The following is a 16,234-nucleotide window of genomic DNA, read 5'->3' as shown; positions in this document are numbered from 1 at the left end:
GGTGATCATGAATTTATTTAGTATTAGTTTTAGGTTGTACGAGTAGCGAGAGAGAGATCACTGGTTAAAATATGAACGCAGCAGTGTGTAACACTTAGCATGGCGGCTCTTTTAGGTATAACTCGAAATATTCCGATTTATAACCAAGCAGCCTAGTGAACGTGCTTACTATACACGTTTGTTAACGGCTTCATTATAAATGAGTAATTATGAATTTGCTCATTATAAATTAACTCAAGTTTAATGTCCAGACTTCAGACGATGTTATACTGCTCATAAAAACAAGCCGTCTATAACTGTAGTGAAAGATATTTACTGTTCGTCAACTGTCTTTTGATCTGAGCATCGGTGCATAGAGCTGATTGGAAAAACACCAACGTTTTCCCAATCTGTAACTGTATAGTTTGTGTGAGCCTGTGCCCATTGCAACTTCAGATTCACGTTCTTGGCTGATAGGAGTGGAACCTGATGTGGACTTCTGCTGTTGTAGTCCGTCGTGTATTCTGAGATGCTTTTCTGCTCACCATGGTTGTAAACAGTGGTTATTTGAGTTACCATAGCCTTCCTGTCAGCTTGAACTCAAACAAGTCCGGCACCAGAAAAGCACAGTCAAAGTCCATCCATCCTTCTTCTATACCGCCTACCCTACAGGGAACCTGGAGCCTATCCCAGGGAGCATGGGGCACAAGACGGGGTACACCCTGGACAGGGTGCAAATCCATTACAGGGCACAATCACATACACACTCACACACTACGGACATGTCAGTCAGCCTACCCTGGATGTCTTTGGAATGGGGGAGGAAACCGGAGTACTCGGGGAGAATATGCAAACTCCGCACACACAGGGCAGCGGCAAGAATCGAACCCCCAACCCTGGAGACGTGAGGCGACCGTGTTAACCACTAAACCACTGTGCGTCCCACGGTCAAAGTCACTGACATCATTATTATTCTTTTTTTTGTGAACATGAACTGAAGCTCTTGACCTGTATTTGCATGATTTTATACAGTGTGCTGCTTCCACATGACTGGATAATTGCATTAATGTCCAAAACAGTTAATTGCTTTCAATTGGTCCAACTCCAGCCAGACTGTTTTCATGCTTCAACACTATATTAGTTCTGATGGGTGTTAGGCCTAGTATCTCCTTGTATTTTTCACCATCCTGTTTTCCATTCATCCATTTTCCATACCGCTTATCCTACACCGTGTCGTAGGGACCACTTAGGACACAAGGCAGGGAATACCAACCCATCGCCGGGCAAAATCGCGCACACACCCATTATAGACAATTTAGGGATGCTAATCAAACTACAACGCGTGTATTTGTACTTGGGGAGGAAAAAAAGAGTACGGAGTAGCACGGGGAGAACATGCAAACTCTACGCACATAAGGCAGAGATTGGGAACCGGACCCACGATCCTGGAGGTGTGAGGCAAATGTGCTAAGCACTAAGCTCAACGTTCACCTAGACAAAGTGAAAGAAACAAACGCATATCTTTCACGTCACACATCCTTCCCCCATCAGTGAAAAGGCTTTTCCATATTTTACGTTTGTTCACCTTTGGTCTCATTGCTACTATAAAAAAGCAGAGAAGTGTAATAATCAGCTGTCTCCTGTATCGCCATAGCAAGGGGTCAAAAATCGTAAATGCTCTTGCTAAATTGTACTTCTGCTGTTGCCTCAGAAGCAACAAAATACAAGACACTGATAATGCTTCGGAGCAAAGGGCTGTCACTAGCATCGCACTCCGGTCATGAGATGTTTTCTGTATTGATTCTGTATTAGCATTTGTACTTGGACTTGTCTTATTTTGGGGCATTGGTCTTGTTAAATATGGTCCTAGTCTCGAGCAAAAATTCGCACTGTTTGTGTCGTCTTTTCTTTTCGCATTCACAAAGTTTGACAAGCAGTAATCCCTTCTTCTAGAGAAGATAGCCGAATCATTGGCGCGCTTCACGAAAGAAGCCGACCAGCTGAAGTAAAGACCTCAAAAATGAGTGGACAGTCTTGATCTTGACCTGGCCGTGACCCCTTTAAGACTCAATGACGGCCTTGCCTACAGCCCTAGCTTCCACTGATCATAATCAGTGTGCAACTTTTGAGAACCCTTTCAGTGTAATAGAAAATATGCGGCATGACCGTGTCTGTGAGCCAGCACTGTGGATGAGGTTTATGCTGGTGCTGGATGAGACAGAGAAAGAGGCTGAGCGACACAAAGACCCACATGTTTCTTTTTTTCTGTGACATTTATATATCTTTATCCGTCATCTTTATTTAGTGCACATCAAGAGTAGCGAGTAGTGTGGTCACGGTGCTCGTTATATTACAACATGTGACCGTTTTAATTACAAAAACCCGGCCTGAAACATGCTAGCATGTTACCATGGCTACTTCAGCTGTTAATTGTGAGATACACTGTACACATTATCTGATGATACATTTGAGATATTAAGGCAGTCATATACTGTACATTATACAGAATGAAATGTATTCTTTCAATGTCTCCCTTAAGAATGAACAAGGACAGAGATAGAGGAAAGAGAAGCAGCGGAGGAACAAGTCCATGTGGGTTGTAACATGAACGTGATAAGAACAGAAAGGCTCTTAAAAAAAAAACACGGGCTGCTTCAAGGGCCATCTTTACGGCTTCGCTCCATTCCGGAGAAAAACTGCCCACGTTTTAGATACAATCTTCAGAATAAACATGTTCCAAGATGTTTGGAGAGGAGCACTGGGGAATATTTATGATTCCAAAAATGTCACATTCGACTTTACTATGAGGGTGGACGATGATTTATTTGATAACTGCCTCGAAAGGGTCAACATGCGTCGAACAGCGAATGCAATCTGTCAGTTGTTGTGCAATCTGTCAGTCTGATAACCGGTGACGTTTCTCTGAATCGTTACAGCTCGGAGAAAAAATATACACGGGAAGGCCTTGGAGAGTAAAAAAAAAAAAAAAAAAAACCTTCTTGTACAATACAAGCTACGGCACAGGACACTATAGAAAATCTCTGTGCGTCACTTGACGATAGAGTATTGTGTACAGACAGCACACTCGATTACTCTTGATGCTGCTATGTGTTGAAATTGTCATTCTACTCTGTCATTCTACACTGTTCACTCATCTGATTATATTGTTTACACTTTACATAGTCCTGTATCTTTTAGTCTGACGCACCATGGTTCTGGGGGCATAATATTTCATACCTGTGTATTCATGTACATCGATGGGATGTTAATAAAATGGGATTGGATCTGAATAATAAATTCTTTTATCCATCCAGAACAGCAAAGCTTTCATTTTTCTGTGAAAATGCTTTTGATTCTTGGCATGGCCAATCAAACACATCTGCCTCCCGTTGTCCAGCTCTCTAGGCGCTTGTGATTTATTTCCTCCCCCTTCTTTCATTTCCTTTAGCCGCTCTGTCCTCCTCTCATCGTCTCTCCCTAGCTGCTGATCTTGGTGAGCATCTTGTTGATGGCCTGCTTGACATGAGTGGTGGAGCTACGGCGCCTGCTTTTGCCCTGGACGGCGCGGCGACGGCGCACCTCCCGGCACAGCTCATGGAAGGCCTCAGCCACGGTGCCTGCGGTACCTGCTGTGCCTGCACACGCCGAGCACTCGTAGAAAGCGCACGCCATGTCGGCGGCCAGTCGTTCGCCCTCCTCTGTGGCCACTTGACGCGCATGCTCCAGGTCGGCCTTGTTGCCCACTAGCACAAGTGGCACGTGCCGTGGCTTCCGCACCTCCTCGAGCAGGCTGCGCAGCGGACCCACATCCTCAAAACTGCTGCGATCTGTGATGTCATACACCAGCACAAATCCATCACCCCAACGCATGTGACCCTCCTTCTGCAGCAAGTCTTCCTGGAAATAAAAGCATGAAAGCAAGTTATATTTACTAACTCCTATATTCTTTCACACAAATCCCTGGAGAGAACCATGGTAACTTTTAGACAAGTACTGAAAGAGCTACTGTATAGCCTTTCATCCAAATGGGCAGTTGGGACTTTTAATTCTGTTGATGTACTAATTACGTGTTTTGAGTGACCAATGATTTAGAAAATTGTTGCTGTTTCTCAGATATAAGGTGATGTTCCATAGATTTGCTCTCCTTTCTTAATCATGGAGCAGCATTTTCACTGCCCCATTTAGCTCCATAGAGTTATTATTGCACCTACTGGTCAAAATGGGAATTGCAACAAGTGCTAATAGAGGCCCATGGGGGCAGGAATCATGTTCCCCCAAGCTTGGGGGAGGAGCAACATGAAGGACATTTAATGACAGGGTTGTGGTGGTGGTGTTTTTTTTGTTGTTGTTGTTGTTGTTTTTTAAGCCAAATTGGACTAGTTGTGAAATACTTTGCGGCTGCCAGGATCTTGTTTTATAGATCTTATTTTTAAGATATACTTCAACTGTTGGGAGAGGGAGAGAAGGAATGTGACGCAAATATGTCTGTACATTAATAAATACAATAAGTCTGTAATACTGTACAATAAGTCAGGTGATGTAGTATCTCAACGTAATTTTGTATGAGATTATGCCTTTATTAATGTTGTCCTGCTCCATCAAAATCTATAGTCACGCCCCCCTCCTGCTCTCTGCGTTACGATTTGTTGAATAGACGAGTGTGTTTGTAAAAGGAGAGCGCTTGTGTCATTTCAATCGTGGAGAAAACATTTCTAGTTTATCATTACTTGCCCCATCTGTGGCATGTCATGATACATTATGATTGCAGAATCCTCAGGAAAAGCAAGCCGTGTCTTGCTGTCAGGGATTTCCCCGGAGGCCGCTTCACTCGGCACGCGATTCCGCATTTTTATGTTTACATTGTCATTTGTGTTTGCATTGCCACGTGTGTTTTTGTTTTGGTTCATGTCCTATCCCGTATTGTGATTGATTGTATCCCTCATGAGTTGTTATCACTCACACCTGTTCCTTGTTTTCCTTTTGATTAATCTGTGTATTTACAGCCCTCGTGTTTCCTTGTTTGTTGCGAAGTAATGTTCCGTGTTTACCCGTCTGTCACTACCGAGCCTTTGTTCCTTTGTGTACCATTTTCCAGGTTCTTGATATTGTTTTGTTTTCTCGTTTACACTCTTGTATTCCCTAGTTTACGCTGTTTGCACATCGCCTGACCCTCGGCTGTTGTTTGACGTTGACCCTGATTCACGTATTAGATTTGTCTACCTGCAGTTGCATCCGTCTGCACTCGCATTACACGACGCTTGCTTTCCTGTTATCCTTTTTTTTTTTTTATAACACGTCATACTGCACTTTTTATCCCTTTAGACTTACAGTTAATGTTGCAGAATGTCTATGAAACAAATTACTCCCTGTAATCACTTCTTTATAGCAGATATAAACGGTTGTGCCCTCAACAATCTCCCTTTCGTTCTGTCTCAAAACTGATACAGTAAAAGTGCAGCTTTTCATGTTGCCCGTAAAATGCAAAGGACAAAAGTCCTAAAGACTTTCAACACAGCTTAAACTTTGACTGCTACAAAACACTGAAGATTCCATCCATAAATGTGAAATAAACATCTCCTTACACCATATAAACTATTATACATTTTCTTTTGGTTCAATAACAGTTTTAAAAGTCCCGTTTTGGTCAGAACTGTGCTTTTATAGAGGACTAATCAACACCTTCGGACTAATCAGATTTGAGAATTCGGCGGCGCTACGGTATAACAGTTACAATAAACGGCAATGCCTTTTCAGTACTGAAAGGATTTCGTGATTTTGCGATGGCAGAAATCTTATGCAGAATCAAGGGAACGCCGCGATAATCGCAGGAGCTTGAAATTGTTCAAAATTGCCGCAAATTTGGGTCAAGACGTGTAACGTGATGTCATCACAACACGCCATGTGACGTCAGCAAAGCGCGTTCGGCCAAAGCTCTCTTTGATTCCCGTGCGTCGAACATGAGTACAGCTAAAAGGTCACGTTTACCAACACGCATCACTGCGAAAAGGCCGTGCAAAACAATTCAATTGCAAATTCACCGATTCAAAAAAGCATACTACAAAACTTTAAAGCCAAAATCAAGCATTTTTGGCCGCAACAATCACAAAACAACTCTGAAATTATTTGAAATGTGAAATTCATTGTATAATGAATGCTACACTCCAGGTGGAGACAATGTGAAAAGCACTAAATAAACCAGTATGAACTGGGTGACTTATGCATAGAGAAGTGTCAACTAGAGCACACGATTCAGATCCATTTTCTATCAATACTGTTTTATGAGACCAAATCCATCCCAACGTATAGTGTATTCAATACAGTATTACATTTCAACACTTAACTGAACAGAAAATTGCCAAGTAGTGCCCTTGTACTGATTAGTGGTAAGGAGCCGAATGAGGAATACTGTATTTTATCATATATTTTATTAAGTAAAATGAAAAGAAAAGAAAAAAAAAAAAGAGTTTACAGTACCTGTCCAGCTGTGTCCAGAATCTCCATGCTGACCATCTCATCATCAATATTAGCTTGATGTCTGTATGTAGACTCTTTAAAAAAAAAAAAAAAAAGAAGGAAAGAAAGCAGACACATTAGCAAAGGATTTGCAAAGAAAAGACTGGAATAATAATGCTGCTGTGTTTTGATTTCACCTTGTTAAGCCTGAGCTCAAACTAACAGCCTCTCAAACACACACACACACACACACACACACACACACACACACCAACATAAAGTCATCTTTCCAAACATTCAATACAGAGACAAACTGAGTGCTCGTTAATCCATTAAAGATGGCAGCCTGTCTCTCCTAATCCTACTACACATGGTCAACGCTTTCGATTTCCACATTTCCAGGACGCCACTCGTCTCAGAAGAGCACTGAAATGCATCCAGTCTCTGCACATGGGTTTCACGACTCCAACATCGCCATCCATATTTGCTCATCTGAAACGCTTCGTTCTTCGGTCCAGATGTGCTGTGGGATATAAACTCGCCCTGGGCTGTGCGTGAAAGATGTCACGGTTTACCATCAGTGACAGTTCACTGGTGTCCTTCTGGTTTGATTTTCCCCATGAGGCATGGAGGCATGATGATGGCGCATGATGGACCATCCAACCACCTATTAACACCCTACGCTTAGACACATACACACAGTCTAACGCTCAATCACCGGTGTGTGTGTGTGTGTGGGGGGGGGTTGAATGTCCAGGACACGGCAGAGTGATTGCTTGTGCATGTTTCTTTATAACACAGTCCAAACACTTATCATTTTCCTGGCAGCAAGTCATTTATTTTTAAGCGCCCTGAGGCGCGGAAGTTTATCCAAGGTTCTCGCGGTGCTATAGGAAACCTGCTGGCCTGCACACAAACCATAGTAAGCATCGCCACACTTTTCAGTCTAGCTACAATAAATTCCTCAACAAACTATATTGTGTTGCCCTCCAAATGAAAATAAATAAGTATATTAGATTACATGGGGGGGGGATGCGCAGGCATTGAGAGTACAATCACATGGACTCACATGGCTTTCATTGACCTTAGACCAAGTGCAGCTGTCAATCACGGAGAAACCGCAATGCTTGTTAAAGGCAATGCTTGTAAACTTCATAGGGATTGTCAGCTGAGATAGCTAGCACAGCTAGCCTGTAAACATTCCTGATCCAGGAAGTAGTTTTGTATTGACGCCAGAGGTCAGATGGTGTTTTTACTCCATAAACGAATGACTCACATGCCACTGATCCTGCTCTTGGAATTGAGGAAAAGATGGAGCTAGGTAGTTAGAGAGATTGGCAGCTCTCTGGAATGGGTTTGTGAGGGAATGATGGTGTTCACTCATTAGACCAGGTGTATACGACTATTACGAAGGTCCAGCTACAAAGCTTTCAAAGATCCAGATAAACAACTACCTGACCCGAAACAGTTCCATTTTAAAGCTGAACTATTCGTGATTAGTTCCTAGCTACAAATAAGAAACATCGGCTGTAAGCGGTGATGCTTTGTTTCATAGTGGCGCATCACTTTAGACTAGCGCCACAGATTCGGAACAGATGAGGAATCTGGTTTGAACTCGAAGCGGAGAACGACTGCATACTTCTCTGTCCGTTCGTCTTCGGGCATTTTTGTTTTTGACGTTTGCTTCTTTTGTTTCGGTAATAAAACCAGAGAGGGTCAAATTAAACAAAGAAAAAGAATCCATGAACGTCTGGGTAAGCACCTCCCTTTCTCGATGATCTGGTTTCAGGTGTATAATTTAGATGCATGCGTGTGATTGGCCACCGCAAGCTACAACAGAAGATCTGCTACAGAACTTGACGGGAGAGCTCCCGATGCACGGGGAGAACATGCAAGGTCAGTGCTGTGACCTTGACCTGTTAGGATTGACTCTAAAATCTATAATCTGCAGGTTTCAATCATAGATATATAAACCCTTGCAACATTTAACCACTCGTTCTTGCGATATCACGCTAGCAAGCATCTCAGGTGGTGTAAAATCTGGACTCACTGCACTTGAAACTACTTGAATTGGCACAATTGCAATCGCACGAAAGTGTTTCGCACAGTCTTTCACAGGGATGTGTGTTGGTAAATGAGACATTTTAACTCGACACACATGAATCCAAGAAGGCTTTGGCTGAATGCATGTGGTGATGGTGTCACATGATGCATCGTGGCCCAAATCTGTGAAAAATCTGCAATCATTTTGAAACATTGCAAGCTCCTCTGAATATTGCGGCGTTTGCATGGTTTTGCATTCGCAAACGATCCGCGATCACAAAATCCTGGAGGGACCGATTTGATGTCTGGACTAGACACTACTGTACCAAGCATCAATACTCTCCTAAAGAAGAAAACACAGATCTGTGTGCGCTGCAGCAACACAGGATCAAGATGAACTCTTAATACAGTCAAGGAATATTTATGTACAGTAACAGACCGCTCTGATATTGTGAGTTCCGGGCACGAACCATCCCACACACATCCATCAACTCATCACTCATCAACAAAACAATCAGACCTGAGATTACCTGCGAGGCAGCTGCTCCATTTCTCAAAAAAAAAAAAAAACATTCAGAGACGCTATATAAAACATTGGCTTGTGTCAAAGGAAGATTATCATTTTATCCCATGAAATTTAATGTGGCAAAACAAGCAGCAATAATAGGCGGTTTATGCGTGCCTGAGTCAACTGATTTGCCATTCTTTGCTTCGAAATCTTCGTTGGTTGTATAATCTAGATTTAGCCAGAGCCATATCTCCCTGCAGTTCTCACCTGGTTTCCCCACTGAATGAGGGTTGAGCTTGGCCAGTACCTGGATGGGAGACCTCCTGGGGAAAACTAAGGTTGCTGCTGAAAGTGGTATTAGGGAGGCCAGCAGGGGGCGCTCACCCTGTGGTCTGTATGGAGCCTAACACTCCAGTATAGTGATGGGGACACTATAGTGTAAAAACAGAACGTCTTTCAGATGAGCCGTTAAACCGAGGTCCTGACCCTCTGTGGTCATTAAAAATCCCAGGACACTTCTTGTAAAAAGAGTATAACCCTGGTGTCCTGGTGAAATTCCCCCACTGGCCCTTATCTATCACGGCCCCCTAATAATCTCCATCCCTGACTGAACTGGCTTCATCACTTTCTCCGCTCCACTAATAGCTGGTGAGTTCTGGAGCACTATGGCTGCCGTCGCATCTTCCAGGCGGATGCGACACACTAGTGGTGGTTGAGGAGATTCCCTCCCCAATACTATGTACAGTGCTTTGAGTTTCTAGAGAGAGAAAAAAAGCGCTATATAAATCTAAGGAATTATTATTATTATTAGATTTGGGTGTTATTATTATTTTAGATTCAATGTCCAAGTCTCTATTTCATCTAGCCAGGCATTCACTAATGTCTCCTGAGAGCAGTTGAGGCCAATCAAATTATCTGATATCTTGCTATGATGATGTAATTGATAGTCAGACAAGAGTTTTATATTAAATGCCTTTTAGTGCTGGCTCATTAAAATGTGAAAGTAAGCGTAAAGCATAAAATCATTAGAATTCAGTAATGAAAATCCATTTAAAAAAAAAAAATTCTGAAAGAGGAACGGCAAATCTTCTGCTTCCATTGCTCAAATCATCATATTCATGAGCTCTAAAGGTTGCCAAGTGTGAATGGTTCAAAGAGGCAAAAGGCCCTTGAGAGCCTCCGCAACACAAGCACTCTTAGTGTAATGGTGTTCTTACCTAGCGTGGGGTCATACTCCCAGATGAAGCGGTTGGTCAGGAGCCTCACCACCAACGCTGATGAAAGACAGAGAAAGAAAGATAGAAGCAAAAGTGAATATGTTTTCTTCAGTAGCTGCATGCAATTTACCTGAGTATGGTATTACAATCAAGACGTCTGGTGCTGACCGTGAAAGGAGCATGTAGTCAGCATGCAGGATATTTAAATCATTCGAGTCATATTGCAAGTCATGAGCTGTACGTGGGTTCAAGAGAGACTAATGGAAAGGTAGAGAGGGAAAGTGTTTCAAAAGTTGAATTACAGCCACCGTGAATAACCTCTTATCTTGAATTACCTATCCGACTGTGAGGCCAGACTGAAGCACTGACTGTCATCAGCTGGTGACCATCAGCGACCACGCTATAACGGAGCTCTTCGGTAGCTTTCAAACAGCATCAGAGGCTGCGGAAACCGGGCATTTTAGCCGACTTTGGAGCTCTAGCTTATTTCTGCTATAGAGCTCATAATGTCTCCAACAATCATTTTTATGATATCAAGATATGGTGAACCTACGGTGCATTGTGTTTACAACATTAAACCTCTTTTTGTAGCAACTTGTTTATTTATTTAGTTTTATACAGACAAAAATGCACACTGTTTTGCATTGTTTATGATTCAGGAGGCCTTAAAAAAAAAAAAAATAAGGTTGAGAAAATATATTCAGGAATGTAATCCAGTCATCGTTTTTCTTTATTCAAATTTTGTTCAAAATATTCCGAGAATCGAAGTAAAATCGTGACTGGAATGTATCACGACACCCTTAAAAGTATGTATTCGTAAGCATAAAAAAGATATGTTTACAAAGTGGAATTGATAGTGGGGGGAAAAGTATTCGCACAACACATATAACCAACGTTAGTACTTTGTTGCAAAGCTGTTTTTGGCTAACTACAGCTTCGAGACTTTGACGGTAAGAAGTAATTAGCTTTTTGCAGCACTGTGGTACAATTTTGGCACAACCGTCTTGGCGGATTGAACCCCAGGGTTTGCCCTCGCTGTATATAAATTCAGATTTCTAACGTTGAGGTCAACTACAATTGTCTATACCACTGTTTGTGTTATGTGAATGATCGATCACAGCAAATATATTGCAGATAACATTAAATACAAAGACTTGGGCTCGGTAGATCACAAGTTTAAATCCAGTTGATGCCACATCGGGAACCTAGAGAGCAAAATTGCCCGTGCTGTCCCTCTGAGTGGGATGGCATGCGCTCCCTCCCCTGTCAATCACAGCGGCACTAGCCAATCGTGGCATCTGTAAGCTCATATATGAGGAAGAGGGCAGATAGCACTTTCCTCCGAGTTGGCTAGCTTCATGTCTCTCAGAGGAAGCACATGCTAGCCTTCACTATGTGACAAAGGAGAGCTAGCTAGTCAGCGAATAGTGCTTATGAAGACGTGTTTGTTTATTTCAGCTAAAAAATCTCCAGCACAATATTCACAATAATTGAATTCAGATTTATCCCAAGGCCAAAGCAGAGCATCTGCGATTACCTTTGTCTCTAATTGGCTTCGAAAGTTATGTGTCTGGTATCAGTTTCAGCGATTTCTCCAGCAATCAGTGTGCTCGTGACAACTGATCTCAAAAGAAACGCTCGGCTGCTGTCTCTGTAAATTTATCATGACCTGTTACTCCAGTGCTGCTGGACGAGCTTGCTGAATAATTTGATACATACTTACTTTTTTTTTTTTTTTTTTTTACGGCATGGTCCATTAATCCTTTTTGTGTTTTTCTACCGAATTTTCAGTCAACTCAATATTGCAGCTGTGGATGGTGTGCGTCATCATTTGATCAGGGAAAGGTGTATGCCCGGTGTGTGCTTCTCTCGCAGCCATTTCCTCTTACTCTTCCTATAACGTCCTATCCAGCAAAACACGGCCGAATGATACTGACCATCTCAGGTAAGGCCAGAACAGAATGCTCTCTCCCCCGCTCTCTCCATCTCTATCTGCCTATCTCTTTCTCTAACTCTCTGTCTCTGATCCTATCTCCCCCTTTGAAATCCTGTGTCCACAGAGTGATATCCCTTCTTCATTTGCTATTACAGAAAGGCAAGCCCACAGATCCATGCCATTCCTGCAGTTATATTGTGTTTCCTTGTGTGTGTGTGTGTGTGTGTGTGTGTGTGTGTGCATTATGCGTGAGTTGCAGCTTGGTTGATTTATCTCGGGTTCTGTTCTCTCACGGCCCTGTCATGTGCCTGACTGCCCCTGAATGGGCTCCAGTGGTCCTGTAGAGTCTGCAGGAGTATCTTTTTCCGCATGTGAGGCAGCATTGTTACCTGCCTTTCACAGTCACTACGGGTAAAATTACTCCCCCACTGAGCAGGAAAGAACACGCATCTCAGTGTGACACATCGTTTTCATAACACCCTTGCACTAAAAAAGCATTATTGTACTGATTGTTGTCATACAGGCTGTACATGCCGTGAAATACTACACTGAATGCACTTGACACTTTTGTACATAACGCAGGACTACAGCAGGGAAAACCCTTACTATCGTATTTTTCTAATATCATAGTTTCTCATAGAGATTAAACCATCTAAATTATATTGAGTCATTGAAATGGTTTTTTAGATATAACTCAGCTTACGTGTCATGCCTGATGATGTCATTATGCATATGTCCATTAATATAGCAGTGTTATGTAACCCTTACTGATAACTGTCATGATAGTTCATTTTTGACGTCATGACAACTTGTGTCATATACTCATTTTTGTCATATACTCAAGTTTGTGTGTTGCTTAAAACCGTTGTTGTTGTTACACATACTACTGTATATGACAACCGTCATAACACAGATAACAGATAACGTCTTGTCGTATCTTGTAAATCACTCTAAAAAAAAAAAAAAATGCATACTGTAAATCTCATGGCAAATTGTTGTGACAGTTTATGTATAATACAACCTAGAAAGCACACCTAATTCAACTCAAATTGAGTAATGTAAATTCATTTAAAAGATAATAACAATAAAATAATTTGACAAATATAGCTACAAGCAGCGATTAAGGGGCCAAGCACTTTCTGGCCCCACTCCTTAGCAACGGACAAAGACCAGAAGCCATTCGGAATATCAGTGCTGGTTCCCACGGAGATTTGATTAATTAAATTTGATTTAAAAAAATGATGTCAAGTCGTTGCGGAGATATGCCCTCACTTCCTGCTCGGCGACTGAGGGATAAACTGTCCCACATATCACAAATCTGAGAAACCAGATTTGTTTGGGTTGATCTCACAATGCTGTGAGAACGTGTCGAACATGTCAACATTTTTTTTTCAGTAAATATATTTCCAATGAGGTTATTCACATGAAATTTTCACCAGACATGGGTATTAACTCAAGAAATCCGGAAAAATAAAGAATTCACAACATTAAAGTCCGTAAATAAAGTTATGTGTATTAAAGTGGAACGACACGGGAAAAAAGTATTGAACACGCTAAGAAAAATCAGTTCTCCAAGGCAAGGCAAGGCGAGGAACCAGCTGAAATCCATAAGTGATTATACCCCTTATATGTGCAGATTAATATCAGCTGGGTTTGTAAATTGATGGTCTATAAAAAGGCTTTTCGTTACCAAGGTGTCACACAAGAAACGTCTCAGAGAAAACAATAGGTCATGCACTCCACTGCTCACGCTCACCCCATAAGACACCCAGCAAGCTCGTTTAAAGTTTGTTTAAACTCATTTCGACAAGCCTATGAAATACTGGGAGAGTGTAGTCTGGTCAGACGAGAATAAAAAACGGAACTTTTCGGCTGTCATACTACACACCATGTCTGGAGAAGAAATGTCACTGCACATCACCCTAAAAACACTACACCAACAGTGAAGTGTGGAGGTGGAAGCATCAGGTTGTGTACTGGCGGACTTCATATAATTGAATGAATGATGAATGGAGCCCTTTACTGGAAGGTTCTCGAGAAGAATCTGCTGCCATCCACCAGGATGATGAAGATGAGACGTGGGTGGAGCTTCCAGCAGGACAACGATCCAAAACATACAGCAAAGGAAACTCTCAATTAGTTTCAGAGAAAAAAATCAAGGTGTTAGAACGACCCAGTCAATCACCTGACTCGAATCCGATTGAACAAGATTTAAAGACGATATGTTTAGAAGAACGGGCCAAAATCACACCTGAATACCGCGGCCCATTAATTCCTTCATACAGGAAGCGTCTTGAAACCGTCATTACAAACAAAGGCTTCTCCGCTAAGTATTAAATACGTTTCACTTAGCGTGTTCAGTACTTTTTTCCCGTGTCATTCCTCTTTATTACACATAACTTTATTTATGGACTTTAACGTGGTGAATTCTGTATATGTGTGGATCTCTTGAGTCAATACCGAAGTCTGGTGAAAATTTCATGTGGATAACCTCGTCGGAAAGATATTTACTGAAAAAATATTGCCACATTCAATACTTATTTCCCCCACTGTATTTGTTCTGTTGATAGTACTACAGTGTTTGACGTGCATTAGTAAGTTAGCTTAGCTGAGACTGTCCTTTATCACTGTGACAAATTCCATAAAAGCATATAAAGCACTTTATGCGCTGCCATAGACGGCCATGTTGAAGTAAAATAAGAATAATAATAATAAGAAGAAGAAGAAGAAGAAGAAGAAAAACATACAATCACAGTGAGGTGTCCATGCACCTGCAGTGCTTGGCCCCCTAATATAAGCATAAGCATCTTGGCATCAAACGTTACACCTATCACGATTAAAATTGGTAGCATAACACTGTTATATTGCTGTTATGAGAGCCTGGTTATGACAACAGCTTACGACATGGTTATATGTATGTCATGACACAGGGTCTCCTCTATTGCAAAAGTACTGCTTTAAAAATAAAATTGATACTTTTAGATAACTTCCACCACCGATAATCGTTTGTTTGGTTCACGATCTCGTATCTCATTTATAAATAAGGAATGAGGTACATAGTGTGTTTACTAAACAAATGATCCTAAACTGACAGCCTTTGACTTTAGGGCTGGAAGTAATTTGTTATTTTTATCAATCAGGCAAACAAAAACTTCCTGGGCATGACTCATCTTTAGGGTGCTTTGGGAAGCTTGTTATCTTTGTGTGTGTGTGTGTGTGTGTGTGCAGTCCTTGGTGACTGTGTAGGTCATTGCATTTAGTTTTCAGCATCACATAGGCACAAGAGAGTGGGTGTTCATGTGAGCTATTTCTGTTATTTGTAGCTGGTTAGTAAGGTATGAATGCAGGATTCGCCAGTCTGTGATAGAATGTTCCTGATGCTATGTTTTAGGATCATTTTTTCCTGCCCTTATACAAGTTGCATATTAATCTGCTGCTCATGCTGCGTCACAGACCAGCGTAACACACTTAGACGAAAGTGTTATCTGTCCTCTTCCACATACTGTACATAAGCTCATGGACAGCTACGATTGGCTGGTATCTCTGTGATTGACAGGGGAGAGCGTATACCATCCCTCCTACCCAGACAGCATGGGCAATTTTGCCCTCTTGGCTCGCCGCGTCATCTGGATTAGACGTCCCCTCCTGGCTCTTGCTAGTTTGCGATCACAGAAATGAACGCAAAATCGAGGAAACTCCGCGATATCCGGAGGCAGTTCTTCAGAGTGACCGCGGATTTGAGCTAAGACGCATCATGTGACATCATCACAACGCTCACTCGGCCAAAGCCCTCTTCAATTCACGTGCATCGAACACGAGTAGACTTAAAAGCTCTCGTTCGCATTCATCCCCGTGCAAAACCATTTTCCGTGCAGTTGTAATCCGTCAATGCAAAAAACGTTGCGCAAAATAAAGCACCGAAGACGCTGCAAATTACTTCACGAGTATTTTGAAAAAAAGCCACAGCAAAATCAAGCATTTTTGGCTGCGATAATCACGGACTGATTAGAACTCGCGCTCTCCCAACTATAGGACAATCACTTTTCGGTAACGATGCCCTACAAGTTTTAGTTTATCGTTAAATATTCAGAGGGGTGG

The 16,234-nt window shown here is 41.9% G+C and overlaps 1 protein-coding gene across 1 annotated transcript in view; it reads right to left on the bottom strand.

Moving 5' to 3' along the window:
- Nucleotides 1-2,223: 2,223 nt before the first annotated feature.
- rerg (RAS-like, estrogen-regulated, growth inhibitor) overlaps nucleotides 2,224-16,234 on the bottom strand; it is a 49,500-nt gene continuing 35,489 nt past the window's right edge. The window contains exons 3-5 of the mRNA XM_017494004.3: nucleotides 10,201-10,257; nucleotides 6,454-6,527; nucleotides 2,224-3,876 (exon numbers count right to left, since the gene is read on the bottom strand). Of these exons, the coding sequence (XP_017349493.1) occupies nucleotides 3,457-3,876; nucleotides 6,454-6,527; nucleotides 10,201-10,257 (551 nt within the window). The 3' untranslated portion in view covers nucleotides 2,224-3,456. The remainder of the gene's footprint in view (nucleotides 3,877-6,453; nucleotides 6,528-10,200; nucleotides 10,258-16,234) is intronic.

This window comes from Ictalurus punctatus, chromosome 19 (assembly GCF_001660625.3).
Source record: "Ictalurus punctatus breed USDA103 chromosome 19, Coco_2.0, whole genome shotgun sequence".
NCBI classification, from domain to species: Eukaryota; Metazoa; Chordata; class Actinopteri; order Siluriformes; family Ictaluridae; genus Ictalurus; species Ictalurus punctatus.
Note: the sequence above shows the minus strand (reverse complement) of the source record. Positions and strands in the feature narration are given on the sequence as shown.